General features: G+C 35.1%; 2 protein-coding genes across 4 annotated transcripts; both read right to left on the bottom strand.

Annotated features, from left to right (window-relative positions):
- Positions 1-351: 351 nt before the first annotated feature.
- On the bottom strand, positions 352-3902 carry LOC117344540 (acanthoscurrin-2-like). The gene is made up of 2 exons (XM_033907313.1): positions 2470-3902; positions 352-1023 (listed from the first exon to the last, which is right to left on the bottom strand). Exons 1-2 carry the CDS (start codon positions 2540-2542, stop codon positions 416-418), a joined length of 681 nt encoding a protein of 226 aa, XP_033763204.1. The 5' UTR covers positions 2543-3902; the 3' UTR covers positions 352-415.
- Positions 3903-4543: 641 nt separating this feature from the next.
- Positions 4544-19229, bottom strand: LOC117344539. 3 transcript variants are annotated; one of them, XM_033907311.1, is made up of 6 exons: positions 19103-19229; positions 9314-9584; positions 7826-7895; positions 7041-7228; positions 6110-6223; positions 4544-5718 (listed from the first exon to the last, which is right to left on the bottom strand). In XM_033907311.1, exons 3-6 carry the CDS (start codon positions 7887-7889, stop codon positions 5161-5163), a joined length of 924 nt encoding a protein of 307 aa, XP_033763202.1. In that variant the 5' UTR covers positions 7890-7895; positions 9314-9584; positions 19103-19229; the 3' UTR covers positions 4544-5160. The 3 variants fall into 3 exon arrangements, with proteins under 3 accessions (XP_033763202.1, XP_033763201.1, XP_033763203.1); XM_033907310.1 differs by having other exon boundaries at positions 9314-9351; positions 19103-19218; XM_033907312.1 differs by lacking the exons at positions 7826-7895; positions 9314-9584; positions 19103-19229 and adding an exon at positions 7743-7817.
- Between the last annotated feature and the right edge of the window lie 4855 nt (positions 19230-24084).

Raw genomic sequence — 24084 nt, 5'->3', positions numbered from 1 at the left:
GTCAGGTCACTTAATCAATGAACAACACACTAATCAAACCGATGTATCAATTCAAAATGAGGTACCAATGGAACTATTTAACATTTAGCTATTGATCCTTTTTATTCTCAGTCAGTTTATTCAGCTTGATAAGTATATCGTATCGGTCAATTATGATGCCATTAAGCGCACTGTTTTCACTTTAATGTGCATGTTTAAAGTATAACGACCTGCGCTATTATGCCTCAGATTGTTTTATTTTTTTTTATCTTTATTGATCATTTGTCATGTTTAGGATCAGCATTTAAGAATCAAAACATACGAAGCATGTCTTGCTTGAACTCAATTGCAATAAATAATTACAATATGAAGCAGTATTCCATTAGAATTTATTGAAATGACTTTTATGACAAATTAGGTCACCGAAGAAAATATTCTAAAATTCAAATCCGACGCATGCGTAATGCACCGTTTCCGGACAGCACATGGTAGGCAAAAAGGAATTTTCCTTAAAATCTTCACAATTTCCGTAACTCACATGCCCTTGAGGACACAGGAAGTTACATTTACAGTACTTCAGCCAGAAAGGGGACATGCATTTTTTAGTGACTGGTGCTCTTTGTCCCTGGCCGAATTGACCAAACATGTTGTTCATCCCACCACCTCCCATAGCAGTGGCCATTTCACCTCCAAGTAAACCATGCACTCCGGTAGCAGCACCCATTTCTGTTCCCATAATTCCTCCAAAAAGAGATTCCATTGCACCGATACCATTGCCTGTTCCTCCCACTCCGCCTCCCATTAATCCTGCCATTCCCCCAGTCGTGCCTGCGGCTCCTCCCGTTGCAACTCCATAAAAACTTTCCGTTCCACCCATAGCACCTCCTGTTGTTCCCATTCCGCCTCCGAATACACCATCCATTCCACCCATAGCAATTCCAGTTCCCGTCCCGTCCATTCCTCCACCCATTAAACCTTCCATTCCACCCATGGCACTTATCCCAACCATCGCAGCCATGCTGCCACCGCCAAACATGTCACCGTCTGTAATTTACAAACATGATGAGTAATAATCCAAAAAAGTTACTGTTCAAGCACTAAACGTTATATATTGTTGATCTAAATTCATTTTATGGTTCTTATATAAATTATCATGATATCTACCTACCCTGGTGATATACATCTGTGGCAATTGGTCTTGTAAAGGATGATAAATCAATCTTCTATTTTTTTTTAGAAATTCTCCAACATATGCATCCATCGAATGATGAATGCAATATATGTGAAGTTAATAATAAGCGTAATAAAATTTAATAAAATAATAAAAATGACATGACTTTTTATACTATATAAATGATCTTAAACTCATTGCTATGGGATTTATTAATAATGCAATAATTCGAAATGTCATGGGTCTATACCGAGTGGCATATATACATAGTTAACGTGTATTTGTGACTTCAGAATAGTGTTAGATAACACGGGATCTTACGATGTACATGGCCGTATGATATAGTAGAACAGGCTTGATATGTGATAATGATAATATCGTATTCATTACAGCTTAAATAAATGTATTCTTTATTGTTAAATGTCTCAGTTCGTTGCTCATTTAACCGGGTTATCCCCCTTTGAACCCATTTTCTACAGGCCTTCTTACTAGCATGTGCCATGCTTACTGCAATGAGATAAATTGTGTGCGTTGCTGTGACATATGTTTCAGATCAAATTCATGTTTAGGTGGGCTATCCCGATAAGCTGACACAATTGATTAATAATCAATTAATTTTCGTAGTGGGATGATGGCGGAAGGGATACTATCGCTAATAGACACAATTAGTTAACATGCGGGATGGGGAAATGAGGGAAGGCACACTATTGCTATGTGAGAAAAATAAATTTGTATGAAACGAAAACGTTGAATAAATAGCCAAAGGTTGTTTCTAACGCTAGTTCACGCATATCTAGAGAAGAATAAAAAATGATGATGTCTGATATTTTTCGCGAAGGCAACCTAAACCGAAAAATTGATATAACGGATAATCATGGATGACATGTTATTGATATACAAACCGAGGCATATAATTTGTAATGTTATATGTATTACAGTATTCTTTCCACATTCTAGAGACACAGGGCTCTAGGATTACACAGATCATCGCCCGAAGACACAAGAACAAGATTTTAACGTCACGATTTGAAATATTCAAACCTATTTTGACGTTACAATTTGTATATATTAGTTTTCCTATGAAACTGTGGTTTTAAGTGAACATAACAAAATGTTTCAATAAAAACTGATTACAAAAACTAGCATTTTGAATTACCTGCTTAAACAAAATCTTAAACATTTATATAACAGGAGACTATGATCAAATGTACCGTTATAAATCATTCAAGATATATGATGTTATATATATATAAAGATTTAGCTCTAATTAGGAATATTAGTTTATGCGTGATAGAAACATGTCGATAAATTTTACGTACCAAATATGAATCCTAAGGTTGTATGGAGGACACCAAAGCCCACAATGTAGAATCCAAACCCGGAATGCTTCATCCTGATGATAGTCAGTAATCTGTCTGCAGAAATTATGCTTCCAGTGTAGCATTTATGAGCAGAAAACTCGTATTTGAGGCGCCCACAGGTAGTCAGATGTAGTAAGATGTGTAAATCAGCATCGTACACGGTTTATTTGTTTTCATTTCGTATATTTTTACCATTTTCTTACAATGTTTTAAACAAACAACAAATAAAATATTTGCTAAAATACAATAATTTTACGATTGAAACGATAACTTTCCCCTTTTTATATTCCCTCTACGTGTTAGTTAATATGGGACCTTTTTTAGAACAACATTCAACAATCACAAATGAAGACAGTCGTTTATGGCATAAGGTAAACATGAAACTAATAATAATGATAAATAATTAGCAACTTGGGGTGTTATGAGACTACTGTCGAGTCGGTGTGACACGGTATAAGATTGTGTGAGGTAACTCAAGCGCACTAACATTGACCTGTCGTGTCGCGAATGTCTGTAGGTGACAGCTTTAATTTGAGGCGGTGAGCAAAAAGTTCCTCTGATATATGCATATTTACAGGAGAAAACAGGGTATAAGTATGACTATTACATGGTGATTTGTGTACGTAATCTTTCTTCTAAACATGATGTTACTGTTTTAATCAAAATTAAGCTTTTTTTTGTTGCCACCATGGGAGATGCATCTCAAAAAACACAAAATATCTCAAAATCACAACTCTGAAAATGTACATTGGTATTTCTGTCAACAATTTTAAAATGAACTTTATTCTTTTAAAATATATAAAAATGACATTGTCAAATTCAACAGGCCAATACTATTGTTATATACATGTGACAAAATGCCCAAACCATGTTGACAGTAAACTTATAAACTATAATTACCGTTCCTAAACGTTCAACTTATAATTATGCCAATCGAAAATCTCTTATCTGTGTTGGCCAACAACGTGTATTGTTTTAAACTAGACCACTAGACCACCCACGGGACTAATTTTTGGCGAACACCTGACATTTATGTATGGGATTGTGTATTAAAACATTTACAACATAAAAAGCAAGAACTTTTAGTCCTTTCATACCGCACTGACGGTCGCTTCAAGGAGACCAAAGGATTTGAAAACAATGCAACATTCGTTTTGTGTGAAAATGATTTAAGTTTAGGTTTAATACATTTCATCTGATAACAATTGGTTTACTCGACGTCTTAACAGCCATTGACATTGAGAAACGTAAATTAATAATTATCAGATCTTCATGCTATTTACCATATAATTTAAATTTACGACTAGATAAGTAAATGTTACCTAAATATGTGTGTGAGGGGGTGTGTACGAGTGTGTGTGGGTGAGAGAGAGAGAGAGAGAGAGAGAGAGAGAGAGAGAGAGAGAGAGAGAGAGAGTTAACAAAACTTAGAAAGTGATTAAGATTACATAAAAATGATGCAACTGAATAAAAACGTATGTTTCGACAGATAAAGATCCACGATGGGAAAGTTTAGTGATCTTATTGATCTCTCATTTATTTATTTTAAACGTATTCGGTGCTCGTTGATACGACTAATCTTTCTGTTGTCACCACCCCAATTATTACTTTAAGCATGCATGCTATATAACCCATATTTAATCATGTGAGGTGTCATCAATAAACCTAAAGACGCTTACCCCTACGAAACGCTTGGTCTTATTTTACTATATGTACTATTTCATGTTATACCTCGTTTTATCGATTCTAAGTTAGAATCACGATCTCGGTTTCACCTCAGCATTCAACGTATGTGTAGTCAGACTTCCTAGGCAGTGGTTTCGTTGTAAATTTTGTCCTTTTTATTCAGCAAACTGTTTCTATCGGATAGGGCATTTTATTAACATGCATTTACTGAAATAAACCCTGACGGCCTGCGATATAAACCATATTTAACTTTCTGTGTCGTTTTTGTTAACATGTGTATAAACCCTTACAACACCATGTATGTTTCTGTAAATATGTTTATTTAGATAATAAACAACACGGTGTATATATGTATAAGTTTATGTAGATTATAACGAAGCAATGTCATACAATTGTATCTCACCCGTGATATGTTAGAAAAGTGACAAGGGCGCAGCAAGACAATATTATCATAAAAGAAATTATCGAGATATTCGGTAAATATGATTTATTTTAGTATATTCCAATGGAACAAACTCAATCATTATCAGGATTAACATAAAAAAAGATCACATAGTATTTTGGAGTTACATTAAATGATCGATATGCTAAATGTTAAATACATATCATGTATCTATTAAATTGATATGTGTGTTTCTTTTTTGGTGTATGATGCATTTGATGATGTATTTATCAATATGATGGGTATTTCATGAAATGTTCTAAAGAAATTGTGAAAGTTGATAACATATTTACAGACTCAAGATACATAAAATGTGTGAAGATAGATTGTTTTCTACAAACAATTTATATTTTGTTTTATAATTACATATATACATATATATTAAAACTTCTTAACTAAAAACTAAAAAAATCACAGAATACTTATATACATACAAATATATATAAAATATGTTCATTTCGGCGCAGTAAGTAACTGTTATATTCCGACGACAGCCTTCAGTTTATGTACTCTGACAATTGTCATAGTTTGGACTCCTCTCTCTCGATAGTAGCCGTGGTTATCTTATGTTGATTTCCATTCTTCAAAATGCCTTTAACATCACCTTTACCCGATTTGTATTCAGTCTGAGCAGATTTTTTATCCTCCTTTGACTTTTTGTTCAACTGAAATGAATCCACTTTGTCTTTATCATCAATAGCTTTAATATCATGCGTGAATTCGGATTTCTCCTTCCTTACCTCATCCCCATAGTCAAAAACTGTATTTTGATACCAATTTGGTTCACGAGATTCCAATCGTGGCAGGCCAGTCACCTCTTCCTCTTTTAGATTTGTCATGGATGGATGACTTCCGAGTTTAAAGGGATGTTTTCCTTCCTGTATACGCCGTTTAGCACGAATGACCAATGGGATGAATAACGCCATGAAGACAATAAATAGAACTAGTACTCCAGCAAAGATGGCGGCGCCAGGTGAATATTCCTCCTCGTTCTTGTCTTCCACACGCTTGTCCCTATGAACGGCTAAAGGAAGGGCATTGGATAGAATTCTTCGGCCGTCTTCCTTAACCAACACGATCTGAAAATTCAGAAGTAGAAGACGCTTACCCTCTGAAATGCATGATCCTGTTCTGGTATTTTAAAAGGTAAGGTGTCTATGCCCATCTATATTTTTGTTCATACTTTGACATTGTTTTATTGATATCATGGTTTCTTAATTATGCTGGTATCCCTGTTCATTGTGAAGCCAAAATTATCGTATGGTATTACATTCTTAAAATTATCTTCGTTATTTGATTTTTTTTTTGAAAACTTGTACTTTCATCTACTGTATGTGAGCGGCTTTATAAATCTAAAAGAGAAATAAGAGGGAATTGTTCGGCTAAAATACGGAAAATAACAAAACTGCGATGCAAGACATTCTTGAAATTAGTAAAATGTTAATAAACGTACTTGTACATCAAACTTACATTAAAGATAACTTCCGTTGAAACCGCTAAATCCTCAGAATTATTCACCACCAGGAAATTGTCCTCATCAAGCATGAATGCATCAGTACCGATAACGTGAAAACTCGTATTAACCTTTAAGATAGTAAGATAACAAAATTAAACATAGAACACAAAACAATCGCTAACATATACATTTTAGTTTAGGAATTGTCAATCCGCGGAGCTTGACCAATCGAAAAGAAGTAGTCATTTTTTACATGTTTAATGGAGGAGAACAAATCCTCAGTATCTCTCATTTTCTCATTTTAACCTAAATGAAACAAATTAATATAACAAGGATTATACTGTATAGGTGATGGCATAATTTCAAAATAGATAACAATGGCCGAGAAGCTGCTTCTTTAATGCTTTATATTTTAATTTTTAGTTTTCAGCATGCAGAAAGGCAGTCATACCACATTGTTGGTATAGTGCACCACATATAATTAGACCCATTCTACAAATGTAGTCTTCAACAATGTAAAGAGATAAGCCCAAACACTGCTGCATTGCCTTGACAAAACAGAAAGAAAAAAAAGTTTTATTTTTGGATAGAGTTCCTGAATTGTTTGGGGGAACACATGTATATACAATGTTCGTATGGTCCAGGAATCAATGCTAATTGTCTTTGCGTCTTTGGACCGCCGGCGTGGCGATATCAGAAGAATTAACAACATCTTAATTGATCCCATTGAGTTGATTATCCTTTATATACCAAAAACGGAACTAACATGGTGATACTCATATTCATGGTAAGGCTAGAACATTTCCATAAAAGTCAAACGAACTTATATCATTTTTTTTAAACGTTGAGTGCTAAGTACAGTATACTCAAGACTGATCAATAGTTACTTATCATTACCTAACATCTGTACTTATGATTAAAAAGATTAAAAACGTATGTACATACCCCAACGGTATCCCCTCTGGTGACAGTTAACCGGATGTACTCTTTAACTTCACCTTTCCAGATGTCGTCCTCGATAGAGTGTAGTCGAACAATGGACCCGTACACGGAATCCGGAAGTACATAGCCCTCTTTAATGCCTGGCGGTTTCGTATCAATCTCATACTCATAATTGGTATAGGGAATCTCTCCTGTAGAAAAAAAATGAAAGCATATTTCCTGCAGCTGATATTAATGATATTCCGTTAACATATAATCAAGTACATTGACAAATATCAGACACTTTGGTTAAATTAATTACCTATTGACATCCCAGTGATCGGCATGTTTACACCAATTGTATAATTCATGTCACTGAATTACACACTGAAAATGATTGACGGTAAGGTCCCTTTATTTCAATTAGGGTGCCATGGCCACTTAACTTTATGACTTCACGATTTTTGCAAAACAGTCGTTGTTATAAAGTAGAAAGAATGATACATTTTGATAATCTTTTATTTATGAAGCTGTCACGAATTTTTCATTTCCATTCGCAATAAAGTCGATAATCAGAAACTATTGTTTCACAAATGTCATAAAGATATTTTAATATTATTGGTACATAACTTATTTCAACACAAACATATGGAGCTCATTCGAAATGATGGAGTCACGACCTTTTACTTAAAGGACAATACTAACGAGACAAGAGTTGCTACTCACCCGACACAAACAGGCCTAAACACAAAATTACGACCGCCAGGTACATACACTCTGATACTAACGAGACAAGAGCTGCTACTCACCCGACACAAACAGGCCTAAACACAAAATTACGACCGCCAGGTACATACACGCTGAGGATGTCATTTTCAACTGAAAAAAATAGAACCGGTCTGAGCGCTGATCTACCTGTATTTATGTTGTTTTTATTTTTGTTTTTGCTTTTATTTGTAATAATTAAATTTTGCAGACATAGTCTTTAATCTCTTGCAATCGATTTGTATTGTTGGTTTTTGGTATGGTGAATTGCTTTATTGAATACTTCGATTTGCTTCAGGGAAATACACAAACTAATTCAAGAAATTTCTACTTTGGATAACAGAAACTTTATATTTGTCCATACACGTGTATATACTTAAATCACTTAATTTTCGCGAATACTTTATTCAAACCTACCTCTTTAGGTATATTTGCGAATACATGATTTCGCGAACACAGATCTAGAAATGACTTTAACTTCGTGTATGTCTAGCTATTAGATACACGGACACTGCATGACTCCTATATCGGTAAACCATAGCTTCATATTAGTAGATTGGCAGCCATTTAGTTAGGAGAGTCATGTGACTACACCTGCAGAATCACATGATTCAGTCATGTGATACATGATTTGTCCATACTGCATTGTGTTTACCTTGTACATGCTAGCTCACACATAAAGTACCAAGACAAAACCTATGAATGTGGTTTTACGTTTGGAGAGTGCTTGGGGGTGTAAATAAGAGTTGATGCTCTTTTATGTGTAATTAGTCTTGGTCATTTCATGAACACGACGACATCGCAAATACATAATTTCTTCAAAACGATTTCCAAAGTCTTCCGACCTGTATCTGTACATATGAATGACGCCATTTTGTGAAGATCGTCTTTCAAATGAGATGTAAATTAAAATACTACCATCCGACCCCGTGGGTTTTCGCCGGTTTATCCGGTTTCTCCCTACACTAAGAGCCTTCATGTGCTTCCATTCGTTGCAAAAAGCGTTATTAAGCTAGTATAGCCTGGTTCAAAATTGTTATAAAATAAATAAAGTTTACATTTTTTCAAAATTGTTTGAATTTAAAAGCAATATGTGTCTAGTAGATTTGCTTGTGGTTGTATGATATAGCATATATCAAGTCAATGGAAACTCTATAAAACAAGTTGTGATAACGACGGAATCGAGATATATTATATCGTAACAAATAATCACGAGATATCTGAATTCACCGTTGCCTCTCCTCGCCTTTTGAACGTGAAAACAAGTCCCAAGCGAAAAACACACACACCAAATAATTTTCAGCAGTGTGACAGATGACTTGGCGTTAGAAAAAGTCAAGTTCCTAGGAAGTCTTTTGCCTGAACGTATTGGTGATTTTTCGACTCAATAACAACAAAAGAAGCTATCAAGTTATGTTGATCGTGAATTTAAATAAAATATTGGTGTTTTCATTTGAAAAAGTGAAATGAGAGGATTTGTGTTATATATGAATTAATACAATTCAACTATAGCATCAAAAATGTGTACTTACGCCAGAGTAGTATCCGTGAGGTCGCTACCAGACGATCCCTGTCAAATATGGATAACACATATACCTAAGTGTAGAAATCACAGCAGTATTCCGGGAATCTAACGCTATTGGTCAGATGTGTAACGTATTGCGCGCCCCACTAACAGTTTTATCATCAATTAATGTGCATCTGTATTATATAGTCTGGGGATCACGTGTTTAGTTACAACTGTCAGGCTGTCTATACAGGGTACATGGGTGGCGGAAATCCTGGTTTAAAGGATCATTCGTTCTGAAACAAATTTACATAAGTTACAACATATACCTTAAGAACAACAATATCCTAAACTTGAGTACTGCTGGGGGTTTGCATTTAATCATTTAACTGCCTTGCTATGGTATTTATGGTATTATGACAGTATCTCCTCTATTCACCTCTACGTCAGCATGTTTTAACCAATGACAATTTAGGAAAATATTTCCATAAAAATCTTATAAGGATATGAAATATAACTAATTCTTAAATGTGAAAGAACATTTAATATTCGTGTTATATTTCCATGTTATCATAATGAAATCAGTGGATCAAGAATCTACCATAATTACACAGGTATTTATCACGAGAACTTTATATCTATCCTAGTCAGATGAATAAACAATTATTTTATATTTAAGTTTATTCTGTAAATGTTAACTTCATAATCGTGATAGTTGTTGTATATAACTGGTACAAATACGAACAAGCAATATAACTGTCTTATCTAATATTTTTAGGTATTTAATTATTGTATTTAAGGAATTTGTAGCTGAATAGACCATTCTTCACCGTTTACATTAGGAGCAGGGAAGGCAATTCTACCTTGCTATGCGACCTATTTGTTTGTCTATTTATTGACATTAAGACTGAATCCTATCTTATCTGGTAATTGAATTCTTTAAGACCCTTAACCATCATGTAAGGCAGAGTCAGGGGGCTGAGGAGACAAGATACGATTGTACTATCGTAAACATTAGGTCGTAGCTGAACTTCTAACGTACTGGTGATGTGTTGTATCTGCGATTTCGCTTTTGAACAGCACGAATAAAGGACAGATTTTTTTTCTACCGCAGCTCGACTTCAACTCACCTTAAATACAATACGAGTTGAAAGTTGTGTTTCGGGTTGTTTTGTGTGCTCAGCACAATAGTTACCCTCACTATAATAACCCTCACAATATAATAACTCTCACAGTTTCCCTTACAATAGAGTAACCCTCACAACACAGTTACCCTCACAACAGAGTTACCCTCACAATACGGTTACCCTCACAGTGGAGTTACCATCACAGTGGAGTTACCCTCACAACACAGTTACCCTCACAATAGGGTTACCCCCACAATAGAGTTACCCTCACAACAGAGTTACCCTCACAACAGAGTTACCCTCACAATAGGGTTACCCTCACAATAGGGTTACCCCCACAATAGAGTTACCCTCACAGTGGAGTTACCCTCACAACAGAGTTACCATCACAGTGGAGTTACCCTCACATTAGGGTTACCCTCACAATAGAGTTACCCTCACAATAGTTTTACCCCCACAATAGAGTTACCCTCACAGTGGAGTTAACTTCACAATAGAGTTATCCTCAGAATAGGGTTACCCTCACAATAGAGTTACCCTCACAATAGAGTTACCCCCAAAATAGGGTTAACCCCACAATAGAGTTACCCTCACAATAGTTTTACCCCCACAATAGAGTTACCCTCACAGTGGAGTTAACTTCACAATAGAGTTATCCTCAGAATAGGGTTACCCTCACAATAGAGTTACCCTCACAATAGAGTTACCCCCACAATAGGGTTAACCCCACAATAGAGTTACCCTCACAATAGGGTTACCCTCACACTAAGGTTACACCTTCACAGTGGAGTTACCCTCACAATAGAGTTATCCTCACAACAGAGTTACCCTCACAGTGGAGTTACCCTCACAGTGGAGTTACCCTCACAATAGGGTTACCCCCACAATAGAGTTACCCTCAAAATAGAGTTACCCTCACAATAAGGTTACCCCCACAATAGGGTTACCCTCACAATAGGGTTAATCCCACAATAGGATTACCCTCACAATAGGGTTACCCTCACAATAGAGTTACCCTCACAGTGGAGTTACCCTCACAACAGAGTTACCATCACAGTGGAGTTACCCTCACAATAGGGTTACCCTCACAATAGAGTTACCCTCACAATAGGGTTACCCTCACAATAGGGTTACCCTCACAGTGGAGTTACCCTCACAATAAAGTTATCCTCACAATAGGGTTACCCTCACAATGAGGTTACACCTTCACAATAAAGTTAACCTCATAAATATGCTAGCATACATGGTAACCTCGTAATCTCTTCCTATGTCATTTGATTTTACAAAACCACATCATATCCTGAAATAACCCAAGGTCTACTAAATTTTCCATTAAATCCTAACCGCAGAATTATGTACCGCAAAGCCATGTGCAGTCTCTAATCACACAAAGGTATTTGTCGAAAAGAATGACGGCGTCTCCTACCACAAACTTTTACCGCAAATCCCCGGACCGTTGATTGCAAACTCCCAACACGAAATCTTCCACAAGTTAATTAATTATAATAATACCAGTATACTGATATATCACGATATCTTAAAGTATAATGACGGATCAAAAGTATATAAAATACCCTGGCGCACCCACAACACTTGTAGAAAACTACATACAAATCAATGTTGACCTAACTGTTGTATCATATGACAAACAGATCACTAGTCGACAGTTTATATTTTGATTACAGTTGCTATTGTTGCATGTTATATCTACTTAATACTGCTGGGTTACCTTTAATGGCTGGGTAGAAGGAAGATACCTGCTTTTAACCGGTATATGTATTCAAATGTCAAATGTATGGATATTTCATTCACTATTGTGTTTAAGTTATTCTGTGCTAAGGAAATGAATTACGAATGTATGACTGTTACGGGAACAGTTTTGTGTTGATGCTTTTATAAAAGGAATAATTGCATAATGTGTTGTATCAATATTACGTTTATATTTTCACTATATCGTCTGGTTTTTATTTATTTGTCCCGTCCTTGACCCTTGTCGGTATACCACTTCACCTGTGCTATTACTGACCGGCAATTGGCTACCTAGCTTTCTGTTGTGTGACCTGATATATCCACACTAGTCAGCGACACAGGAAAGTCACGCCATTTACAAATAAACATACTTCTAATCGATACCCTAACATTTAAATCAACAATAATTAAATTCATCCGCTCACCATTTTTGACGTCAAAGCAAAATAATGTGTTGGAACAATATGTCGTTGGTTTAAGAAATTTCGTCATAGTTTCTTATATTTATTCTGCATTTGCAATATTATAATATCCCAGATAACTCTCCTCATATATGATGAAAAAATATAATCAATATTTTCATTTCGTTGTATGAATCCCAGAATTGCTTATAAACCGCGATTGGGCAAGTTCAGCTGACATTGCAAAGTGCATCAGTACGAATTAATGTATTTTTTATCCATAAAAAGTCTCTGTTATTTTTTTACTGACTAGCGGCCATTCTTTTAACACTAGCCCCTAAGGAACTGCTGCTGCAATACAATAATATTTTACTTTTAGGTTGTGTATACAGAAATGAATATTTCAGGTGCATGTGGTGACGGACTTCTAGTGATTTTACTCCATTCTCCAAATATGGGAATAATGATCTACCATATCCCCACCCATATTCGTTTCGACATACCTAGCTTTGTGTTGTCTCCATGTTCTTCTCTTACAACCAATTTTCTCTAAGTTATACGTAAATGCTATGATTTCCTCTCTGACAAACTGCTTTCTCTGAAGTTGTTACTAATCTGAGATAAAGTATCATTAAGATTTGTTAATTGTATTACTTCTGGCGTGATCATGGATGTTCGTCGACATATTTATACTGTATATATATGACAAGATCTTTTCACTAAGACTGTTGATATAGCGGTCGTGTGATAAAAACAAAATACTGCTTCATATGTCAGCGTTACATTATAGACACGTGTTTCTAACTGACACCAATATAGCTCATGTTTGTCGTTTGTTTTTGTAAACTAGAATCCCATGGCCTGTTATCTGTTTAAACAGTTGTCCCTTTTGTAGCAGCGTGGCTTTAATACTGCTGTTGACTTCTCTTTACATTCAGATTAAACGTTACATTTAAGTATTACTCTAACACTTGACGTCCCCATGGAATATTCTTGTAGTTAAGATGGCGTCCGGTTCATTATACAATAAACCTTCTACATGATCATTACTCAGCAATAGCTAACCCCTTTTTATAGCCAGCATATCAATATTTTAATATTTCTGAGTCATGACATTCAGTTGCGTAATAAATGACTTTGTTTTATTAAAACATTTCGTAACATGATTTCAAAATATTGGTTAAAGGTTCAACCAAATCTACAATATGGTGTTTAAACGTTTAGCGTTAAACGTATGTCATGGTAAATTTTACTGTTTCACTGACGACATCCGTCATGGTAAGCTCTTTATTTCACTGACGACATCCGTCATGGTAAGCTTTACTGTTTCACTGACGACATCCGTCGTGGTAAGCTTTACTGTTTCACTGACGACATCCGTCATGGTAAGCTTTACTGTTTCACTGACGACATCCGTCATGGTAATTTTTACTGTTACACTGACGACATCCGTCATGGTAAGTATTACTGTTTCACTGACGACATCCGTCATGGTAAGCTCTCTGTTTCACTGACGACATCCGTCATGGTAAGCTCTCTGTTTCACTGACGACATCCGTCATGGTAAGCTCTCTATTTCACTGACGACATCCGTCATGGTAAGCTGTACTGTTTCATTGACGACATCCGTCACGGTAAGCTCTTTATTTCACTGACGACATCCGTCATGGTAAGTTTTACTGTTTCACTGACGACATCCGTCATGGTAAGCTCTTTATTTCACTGATGACACCCGTCGTGGTAAGTTTCTATGTTTCATTGACGACAACCGTCGTGGTAAGCTCCACTGCTTCATCGGCGACTGTCAATCTACGTTCAGTCTTGGTTATTTCACGTCATCAAAATGAGACAGACTGGTGTCAAGGGCGACTGCACTCAATGAACAAATATACCTAATCCTCAACACAATTACCCCAACCATCTGGAATAAAACATACCTCGGTATCTGTCTCATTGAATTCAATTCCTCGAAGTCAACATTATAGCAACAAAATTTGTAACTTAACGTCATCAAAAAAGGACAAATCACACAACAGTATCACCACTAGCATAATAAAGTATACATAAGTGTCACAAAGGGAAAATCATTCCTCGTCAAACGAGGAGAGAGGGTCAAATCTTCATGGCCGATTTAGAACAGAAATATAGATATGAAATAAAATAAATGGTTATCGGACGAATTTTCAGACGGGACGTTTGATCTACGGGGTAGAGAGTCCACTTCAGTTCAGCAGTTTGACCTATGGTCAGTATGAAAACATGCGGGTCAGTGGTTGGACACATAACTGTGTTGTGCAGGATTACTTCTACACATTTAGACAATCAGTGTATTTACGGTGTGATTTGTGTCGTATAATGTATATTCTGTTTTCAAATATTTATTAGAGTATAAGTAAAACTTTCACTGCACTGACAATAAAAACCCAACCACACAATATTGACAGTCCATCGGACTATTTGTCCAATATAGAAGCCCATTGATTATTGGAGTCAATCGAGAGTTAGACACAGAAGAACAGAATATGAATTTAAGTTCATCAAAAAGAGACAGGCTTATTAAATTCTGTCAAAACAGGGGCTTATCGATTTCACCTTACCTTAGCATTGTTCAGTCAATATTTATGTATTGTAAGTGTAATATGCTATAACCACATGCATTACATTAAAATAGCATACATTACTTTACAGTACAATAGCATACATTACTTAACATTACAATAGCATACATTACTTAACATTACAATAGCATACATTACTTAACATTACAATAGCATACATTACTTTACAATAGCATACATTACCTTACAGTACAATAGCATACATTACCTTACATTACAATAGCATACATTACTTAACATTACAATAGCATACATTACTTTACAATAGCATACATTACCTTACATTACAATAGCATACATTACCTTACAGTACAATAGCATACATTACTTTACAATACAATAGCATACATTACATTACAATACAATAGCATGCATTACTTTACAATAGCATACATTACCTTACAGTACAATAGCATACATTACATTACTTTACAATAGCATACATTACCTTACATTACAATAGCATACATTACATTACTTTACAATATCATACATTACCTTACATTACAATAGCATACATTACTTTACAATACAATACCATACATTACCTTACAGTACAATAGCATACATTACCTTACAGTACAATAGCATACATTACATTACATTATAATAGCATACATTACTTAACATTACAATAGCATACATTACTTAACATTACAATAGCATACATTACCTTACATTACAATAGCATACATTACCTTACAGTACAATAGCATACATTACCTTACTTTACAATAGCATACATTACCTTACAGTACAATAGCATACATTACCTTACAGTACAATAGCATACATTACATTACATTACAATAACATGCATTACAATACAATACAATACCATGCATTACTTTCCATACTGGGTAACATTGTCTATAGGCCGACCTGTTCTCATGCGACATTTATTACATTAAAATGCTTATAATATAACAGGAGAACACAAACCTTGATAAGTCTTTCAATATTTCCTAGATCTATAGACGATATATTATCTTTAAATAACAAAAACGTCATCGACCATATCGGACGCATATACCATGTAGAATTTGAGATCAATGACCTCTCTGACACTTGAATATCAACTGCTTTCCTCGCTCTCCACTTACAACGTAATTAGAAGGGCAGCTTATAGCTAAGCTGTATGATAAGCGTGGTGATTTCAATTTCCTAATTATTAACATTCCATTTCTAGATAGGAACGCCCGTGTTTCTCATATCTACGGTGTTTACATGTCGCAGTCGTTTCGATATCCAATTAATTCGCGTTTTGGGACAGATATTGACTACTAAAAAAAATGAACAAAAAACGACCAAAAAACGGAGAAGTTTAATAGTCAACATCATAGTCTCATTCGGAAATATTCATTTCTTTGTACGGTATGACGTCAGACGTCTACGATTCCTGTTGATATGACGTCAGACGTCTACGATTCCTGTTGATATGACGTCAGACGTCTACGAATCCTGTTGATATGAAGTCAGACGTCTACGATTCCTGTTGATATGAAGTCAGACGTCTACGATTCCTGTTGACATGATGTCAGACGTCTACGATTCCTGTTGACATGACGTCAGACGTCTACGATTCCTGTTGATATGACGTCAGACGTCTACGATTCCTGTTGATATGACGTCAGACGTCTACGATTCCTGTTGATATGAAGTCAGACGTCTACGATTCCTGTTGATATGACGTCAGACGTCTACGATTCCTGTTGATACGACGTCAGACGTCTACGATTCCTGTTGATACGACGTCAGACGTCTACGACTCCTGTTGATACGACGTCAGACGTCTACGATTCCTGTTGATATGACGTCAGACGTCTACGATTCCTGTTGATATGACGTCAGACGTCTACGATTCCTGTTGATATGAAGTCAGACGTCTACGATTCCTGTTGATATGAAGTCAGACGTCTACGATTCCTGTTGATATGACGTCAGACGTCTACGATTTCTGTTGATATGACGTCAGACGTCTACGATTCCTGTTGATATGACGTCAGACGTCTACGATTCCTGTTGATATGAAGTCAGACGTCTATAATTCCTGTTGATATGAAGTCAGACGTCTACGATGCTTGATGATATGTCTAATGGTTCCGTTGTCACCTTTCCAGTTCTTATTTTGAGGATGTGGCGAAACCCGGAGTTAACCCAGATTTTAATGAAGTGTGTGGTCGATGAAGCGGAGGACGCTTACCTTCCCGGAACACATGGTCTTATTACTTGGGTGTCAGTTTTATAATCAATGGTGTTTTTTATGGCAAATATACTTTTTATACTGGACTTATATATGTAACGTGTGAGCGATCGACGTGTGCAAATGTGCAAGCATTACAGTTTGTTGGATCTGCAGTCTTTAGACGAACGTTCAAAGCTATGTCCCCGACCAAAGCAAGGACTTACTATTCGGGAATTCAATGTTATAGATATTACTACTGATGTACAAATACTCAAAACGTAAAATTCGAAAAAAAGATTCCGATACATTCGAAAAAGCTTCTAATTACATCATCTCATTTGGAGATTTATTGTGTAAAAACATTTAAATCGTTATAAACTATAACTGTAAAACACGCATTTACCTATAATACTAGTACATGGAATATAACTGCTCTACTTTATTGAGAATTCCAGAAATACTGTCTGCCTCGAGTAGAGTATGACGTAGCGCAATATTTCTTTATGGTTGTTTGATTTCGCGTTTAAATTTCTCAGTGGTTGTCCCAGTTAGAGTTAGATCATGGGTATATGATTTAATTTTGCTTGTAACAAGCATTTTCATTGGCTCAAAAAATTATGTTATCATCTCATAACATAAATAATGACTGTGACGTCAGCGGAGTAATCGTTGTTCACGGGATTTTGTATTTATCGATGTGTTTTTAAATATCTGGAGCAAAATAAACATGTTAAACTTAATGAAAATGTTTCTTATCGTTGTTAATTAAATTATAAGGGTTAACTGTAATAATTTTTTACGTTATTGAGCAATAACACAAAAAACTGGGGTGTACTCTGAATAAACCGCGAAGCGGTTTATGAAAAGAGTACACCCCAGTTTTTTGTGTTATTGCTCAATAACGTAAAAAATTATTACAGTTAACCCTTAATAAATTCCATTAAATACCGACCGGTCAACTTCGTAAACAGAAGACTTCTATACATGTATGTGTTTAAGATATATATTTAGAAAGATTCGCGGAATGCTAATTTTCGCGCTTTATTCAATTTTCTTAAATGTTTAAAATAAATCCTCCGCGAATTTAACCAACTACACAGTATGTGATATTGATTACTTTTGTTTCTTATCTCATCTAACCTTCTAGTTTGGTAGCAATCCAAAATTGTGCGCAATTGCATAATATCAGATATTTTTATCAACCGATTGCGAAAGACGCAGTTTAAATTTTATTGCATAATATTCACGAGACCATGATGTATTGTAAATACAAAAAAAAACATTTTTCTTCGTGCAAATAAAAAAACATGTGCGATACCTATATGCACCAACTAAATTCGTGGTATTATCTTATTGCAATTGTTTACATGCTGGTAACGGAGGTTTAATGTAAACAAACTTTGATTACAGTATTTACACTTAATTTATATATTTTTTTACTTATCTTATGTTAATAAAAGGAGACTGGTGAAACAAAATCCTGTTTCTAGACTTGATAAAAAAATTGTGTGACTTTATTATTGTTTGAATATTCCATATGCAATGATAATGTCTGAAAACTATATACAAAGACACTGTACACTAAACGCATAAGGGTCACTTAACAAACCAGGATCACTTACAAATGCATTTTTTTTTAGAGCTAAAGCATAATCATGTTAATTCATCATTTTCATTCAAAATTGCTGCAAAACAAGGAAATAGCTTCTGTAAAATATCCTTATAAATACTTACGGTCAGAAGTTCTGTTCTCGTTACTCTGTCCGGGATATTGCGGACTTGGGTTGACGCGGCGTTGCTTTAAATATTAGATAAACTCTCACTTGCATGCTTACGTCTCCACGCTGTTGTGTTTACCCGGGACTGGACGCATACATTGCTATCTTTGCCTGCCATCGAGATAAATACTTATATAAGTATATATTACACAGGGGAGTACAGCGATGTGGCCATGTGAAGTATTTAGTATATATACCACAGATGTGAAAACGAATTCATTGTTAAATGAAAGGTCAGACAGATACAATATTGTCATAGATCCGTTGCCATAATACACAAATCTACGATGTTTACATCATTCATATTTATGATTAAATTTTAATTTCGAGTTTTATCTATCGCTATACTTATCACGTCAAAAAAAAAAACAAAAAAAAAACAGTCTAAAACGGATTACACATTATTATCCGTGGTTATTGGACCTTTAGCGACCAGTCAATGTCTTTCTCAACTACCTGAGGTGCATATACCGCCGGAGCTGCCATTTCGGCGCTGACAGCTTACACACGACATTTCTTGCAATACCCTACCACGTATTCATTTAAAGCTGAGTCTACAGGAACACGACGAGTAAGGTGTTTTTATCTATAAGAGTATATTTTCCTTTTTCTTCTTCTCCCCCCCCACCCATAAATTTCTTTCTTCAGGAAATAAAAATGTAAAAGTATTTATGACAAAGAATAAAATAATAAATATATCGATTATGATATGTGGACGTAATAATAGAGGATATCTAACAGTGTCTTCAGTAATACCAAATATATTTCACGAGTTGGCTAATATTTTGATATTTTTCACGAGTGCGCAGCACGAGTGAAAAATATCAAAATATTAGCAACACGAGTGAAATATATTTGGTATTACTGAAGACACTGTTAGATATTCAGTTTATTACATTTTTTATCAACGAAAACCCTACCCCGTTTGCTAACTAGGCCTAATGTAAACAAAAAAGTAGTTTCCCCTGTCCAGGTGCTGACATATATGTCGGGCTTTCTGATTGGTCAATTATTTTGCTATTTTCTAATCATTGATTTGATTGGTCAAATCAGCAAAAGTGATATTTTTCACTAGTGAAAACTATCACTTTTATAGAATGAATAATTTTTGATATTTCACTGGTAAAAATATAATAAAACCTGATATGTGAAGTTAAACAAACATGAACCATATCGTACGTGAGGTGGAGACGCCAGCTGGTAGCGGTAGTGTAGGTCATATTGTGTATGAGGTGTCGGCCTCGTGTACCCGTTAACCGTGCTTGTTATCTGTGATATATTGTTTTCCTAGAGACTACCTAGATACATCACTTTCCATCGAACATAATGATAATACATTGTATAGATATAAAACGTAAACGGCATGTTTTACGAAATTTCCTTACAGCAAAATTTGAAAAACAAAAAAAAAAACAAAAAAACAAAAAACCTATGGATGGATGGAACTATTACTTAGTTCTCCAAAATCTTATCTGTTCATCTACGTTCATCACACGACGAATTATGGATGACATCCGATCTCAGAAAATCATTAATGAGATGAACGAGCTAGTCATGTACAATATAGAGTTACGAGATAGGATACCTGAACCAGTTAATTATGTACAATATAGGGTTACGAGATAGGATACCTGAACCAGTTAATTATGTACAATATAGGGTTACGAGATGGTATACCTGAACCTGTTAATTATGTACAATATAGGGTTACGAGATAGGATACCTGAACCAGTTAATTATGTACAATATAGGGTTACGAGATGGGATACCTGAACCAGTTAATTATGTACAATATAGTGTTACGAGATAGGAAACATGAACCAGTTAATTATGTACAATATAGAATTACGAGATGGGATACCTGAACCAGTTAATCTTATACAATATAGGGTTACGAGATGGGATACCTGAACCAGTTAATTATGTACAATATAGGGTTACGAGATGGGATACCTGAACCTGTTAATTATGTACAATATAGGGTTACGAGATAGGATACCTGAACCAGTTAATTATGTACAATATAGGGTTACGAGATGAGATACAAATGTACCTGAACCTGTTCATTATGTACAATATAGGGTTACGAGATGGGATACCTGAACCAGTTAATTATGTACAATATAGGGTTACGAGATATGATACCTGAACCAGTTAATTGTGTATAATATAGGGTTACGAGATAGGAAACATGAACCAGTTAATTATGTACAATAAAGGGTTACGAGATGGGATACCTGAACCAGTTAATTATGTACAATATAGGGTTACTAGATGGGATACCTGAACCTGTTAATTATGTACAATATAGGGTTACGAGATAGGATACCTGAACCTGTTAATTATGTACAATATAGAATTACGAGATGGGATACCTGAACCAGTTAATCTTATACAATATAGGGTTACGAGATGGGATACCTGAACAAGTTAATTATGTACAATATAGGGTTACGAGATGGGATACCTGAACCTGTTGATTATGTACAATATAGGGTTACGAGATAGGATACCTGAACCTGTTAATTATGTACAATATAGGGTTACGAGATATGATACCTGAACCAGTTAATTATGTACAATATAGGGTTACGAGATGGGATACCTGAACCTGTTAATTAGGTTCAATATAGGATTACGAGATGGGATACCTGAACCAGTTAATTATGTACAATATAGTGTTACGAGATAGGAAACATGAACCAGTTAATTATGTACAATATAGGGTTACGAGATATGATACCTGAACCAGTTAATTATGTACAATATAGGGTTACGAGATGGGATACCTGAACCAGTTAATTATGTACAATATAGGGTTACGAGATAGGATACCTGAACCTGTTAATTATGTACAATATAGGGTTACGAGATGGGATACCTGAACCTGTTAATTATGTACAATATAGGGTTACGAGATGGGATACATGAACCTGTTAATTATGTACAATATAGGGTTACGAGATAGGATACCTGAACCTGTTAATTATGTACAATATAGGGTTACGAGATAGGATACCTGAACCTGTTAATTATGTACAATATAGGGTTACGAGATAGGATACCTGAACCTGTTAATTATGTACAATATAGGGTTACGAGATAGGATACCTGAACCTGTTAATTATGTACAATATAGGGTTACGAGATGGGGTACCTGAACCTGTTAATTATGTACAATATAGGGTTACGAGATGGGATACCTGAACCTATTAATTATGTACAATATAGGGTTACGAGATGGGATACCTGAACCTGTTAATTATGTACAATATAGGGTTACGAGATGGGATACCTGAACCTGTTAATTATGTACAATATAGGGTTACGAGATAGGATACCTGAACCAGTTAATTATGTACAATATATTGTTACGAGATAGCATACCTGAACCAGTTAATTATGTACAATATAGGGTTACGAGAAGGGATACCTGAACCTGTTAATTATGTACAATATAGAATTACGAGATGGGATATCTGAACCAGTTAATCTTATACAATATAGGGTTACGAGATGGGATACCTGAACCAGTTAATTATGTACAATATAGGGTTACGAGATGGGATACCTGAACCTGTTAATTATGTACAATATAGGGTTACGAGATAGGATACCTGAACCTGTTAATTATGTACAATATAGGGTTACGAGATATGATACCTGAACCAGTTAATTATGTACAATATAGGGTTACGAGATGGGATACCTGAACCTGTTAATTATGTACAATATAGGGTTACGAGATAGGATACCTGAACCTGTTAATTATGTACAATATAGGGTTACGAGATAGGTTACCTGAACCAGTTAATTATGTACAATATAGGGTTACGAGATAGGATACCTGAACCAGTTAATTATGTACAATATAGGGTTACGAGATAGGATACCTGAACCAGTTAATTATGGACAATATAGGGTTACGAGATAGGATACCTGAACCAGTTAATTATGTACAATATAGGGTTACGATATGGTCTACCTGAACCAGTTAATTATGTACAATATAGTGTTACGAGATAGGAAACATGAACCAGTTAATTATGTACAATATAAAATTACGAGATGGGATACCTGAACCAGTTAATCTTATACAATATAGGGTTACGAGATGGGATACCTGAACCAGTTAATTATGTACAATATAGGGTTACGAGATATGATACCTGAACCAGTTAACTGTGTACAATATAGGGTTACGAGATATGATACCTGAACCAGTTAATTATGTACAATATAGGGTTACGATATGGTCTACCTGAACCAGTTAATTATGTACAATATAGGGTTACGAGATATGATACCTGAACCAGTTAATTATGTACAATATAGGATTACGAAATTTTGTTTGAGATAATAACTCGAAATTTCGAAATAGAAAAAACTGAAGTGGCAGCAAAAGTTAACTAACTCTAAAAGCTTGAGCTTTAATTAAATGATCAATTGCATCATTAAGAAATTTTTTAACAATCAATATTTGGGCCGATATTCATAAAGATTCTAAATTCATAGTTAAGTGTAAGAAAATACTGAAGTCGCAATTTTGTTTTTCTTAAAGATGCTACACCTCCGACAGAGTGTAATAAATTGTTATTATTTTGACAATAAATGAAATTCAGTCCATGTATATATGCCTATTTAAGACCTTCATTTGTACAAATAAAAACAATAATTTTATACCGTCAAAAATTGTCGTAATGAAGCCAAGAAGCTACGAACTTTTGAACATTATAATCTACTTTGCATATACTTGACCTTGATCGCAGTGCATTCTGGGAGATATTTACATACCGTAGAAAACGCACATAGTGGACTTATTTTTATTCAGCTGGGATAACAATATATTGCCTGTTGCCTATCATAACTACAAATTTTAATTGCGAGCTTTTAATGCAAGCAGAAAATAAAAACTAAACAAACATTTCAATAGTATCC

This window comes from Pecten maximus, chromosome 16, assembly GCF_902652985.1.
Source record: "Pecten maximus chromosome 16, xPecMax1.1, whole genome shotgun sequence".
NCBI lineage: Eukaryota > Metazoa > Mollusca > Bivalvia > Pectinida > Pectinidae > Pecten > Pecten maximus.
This window is presented reverse-complemented; position numbering and strand designations above follow the sequence as displayed.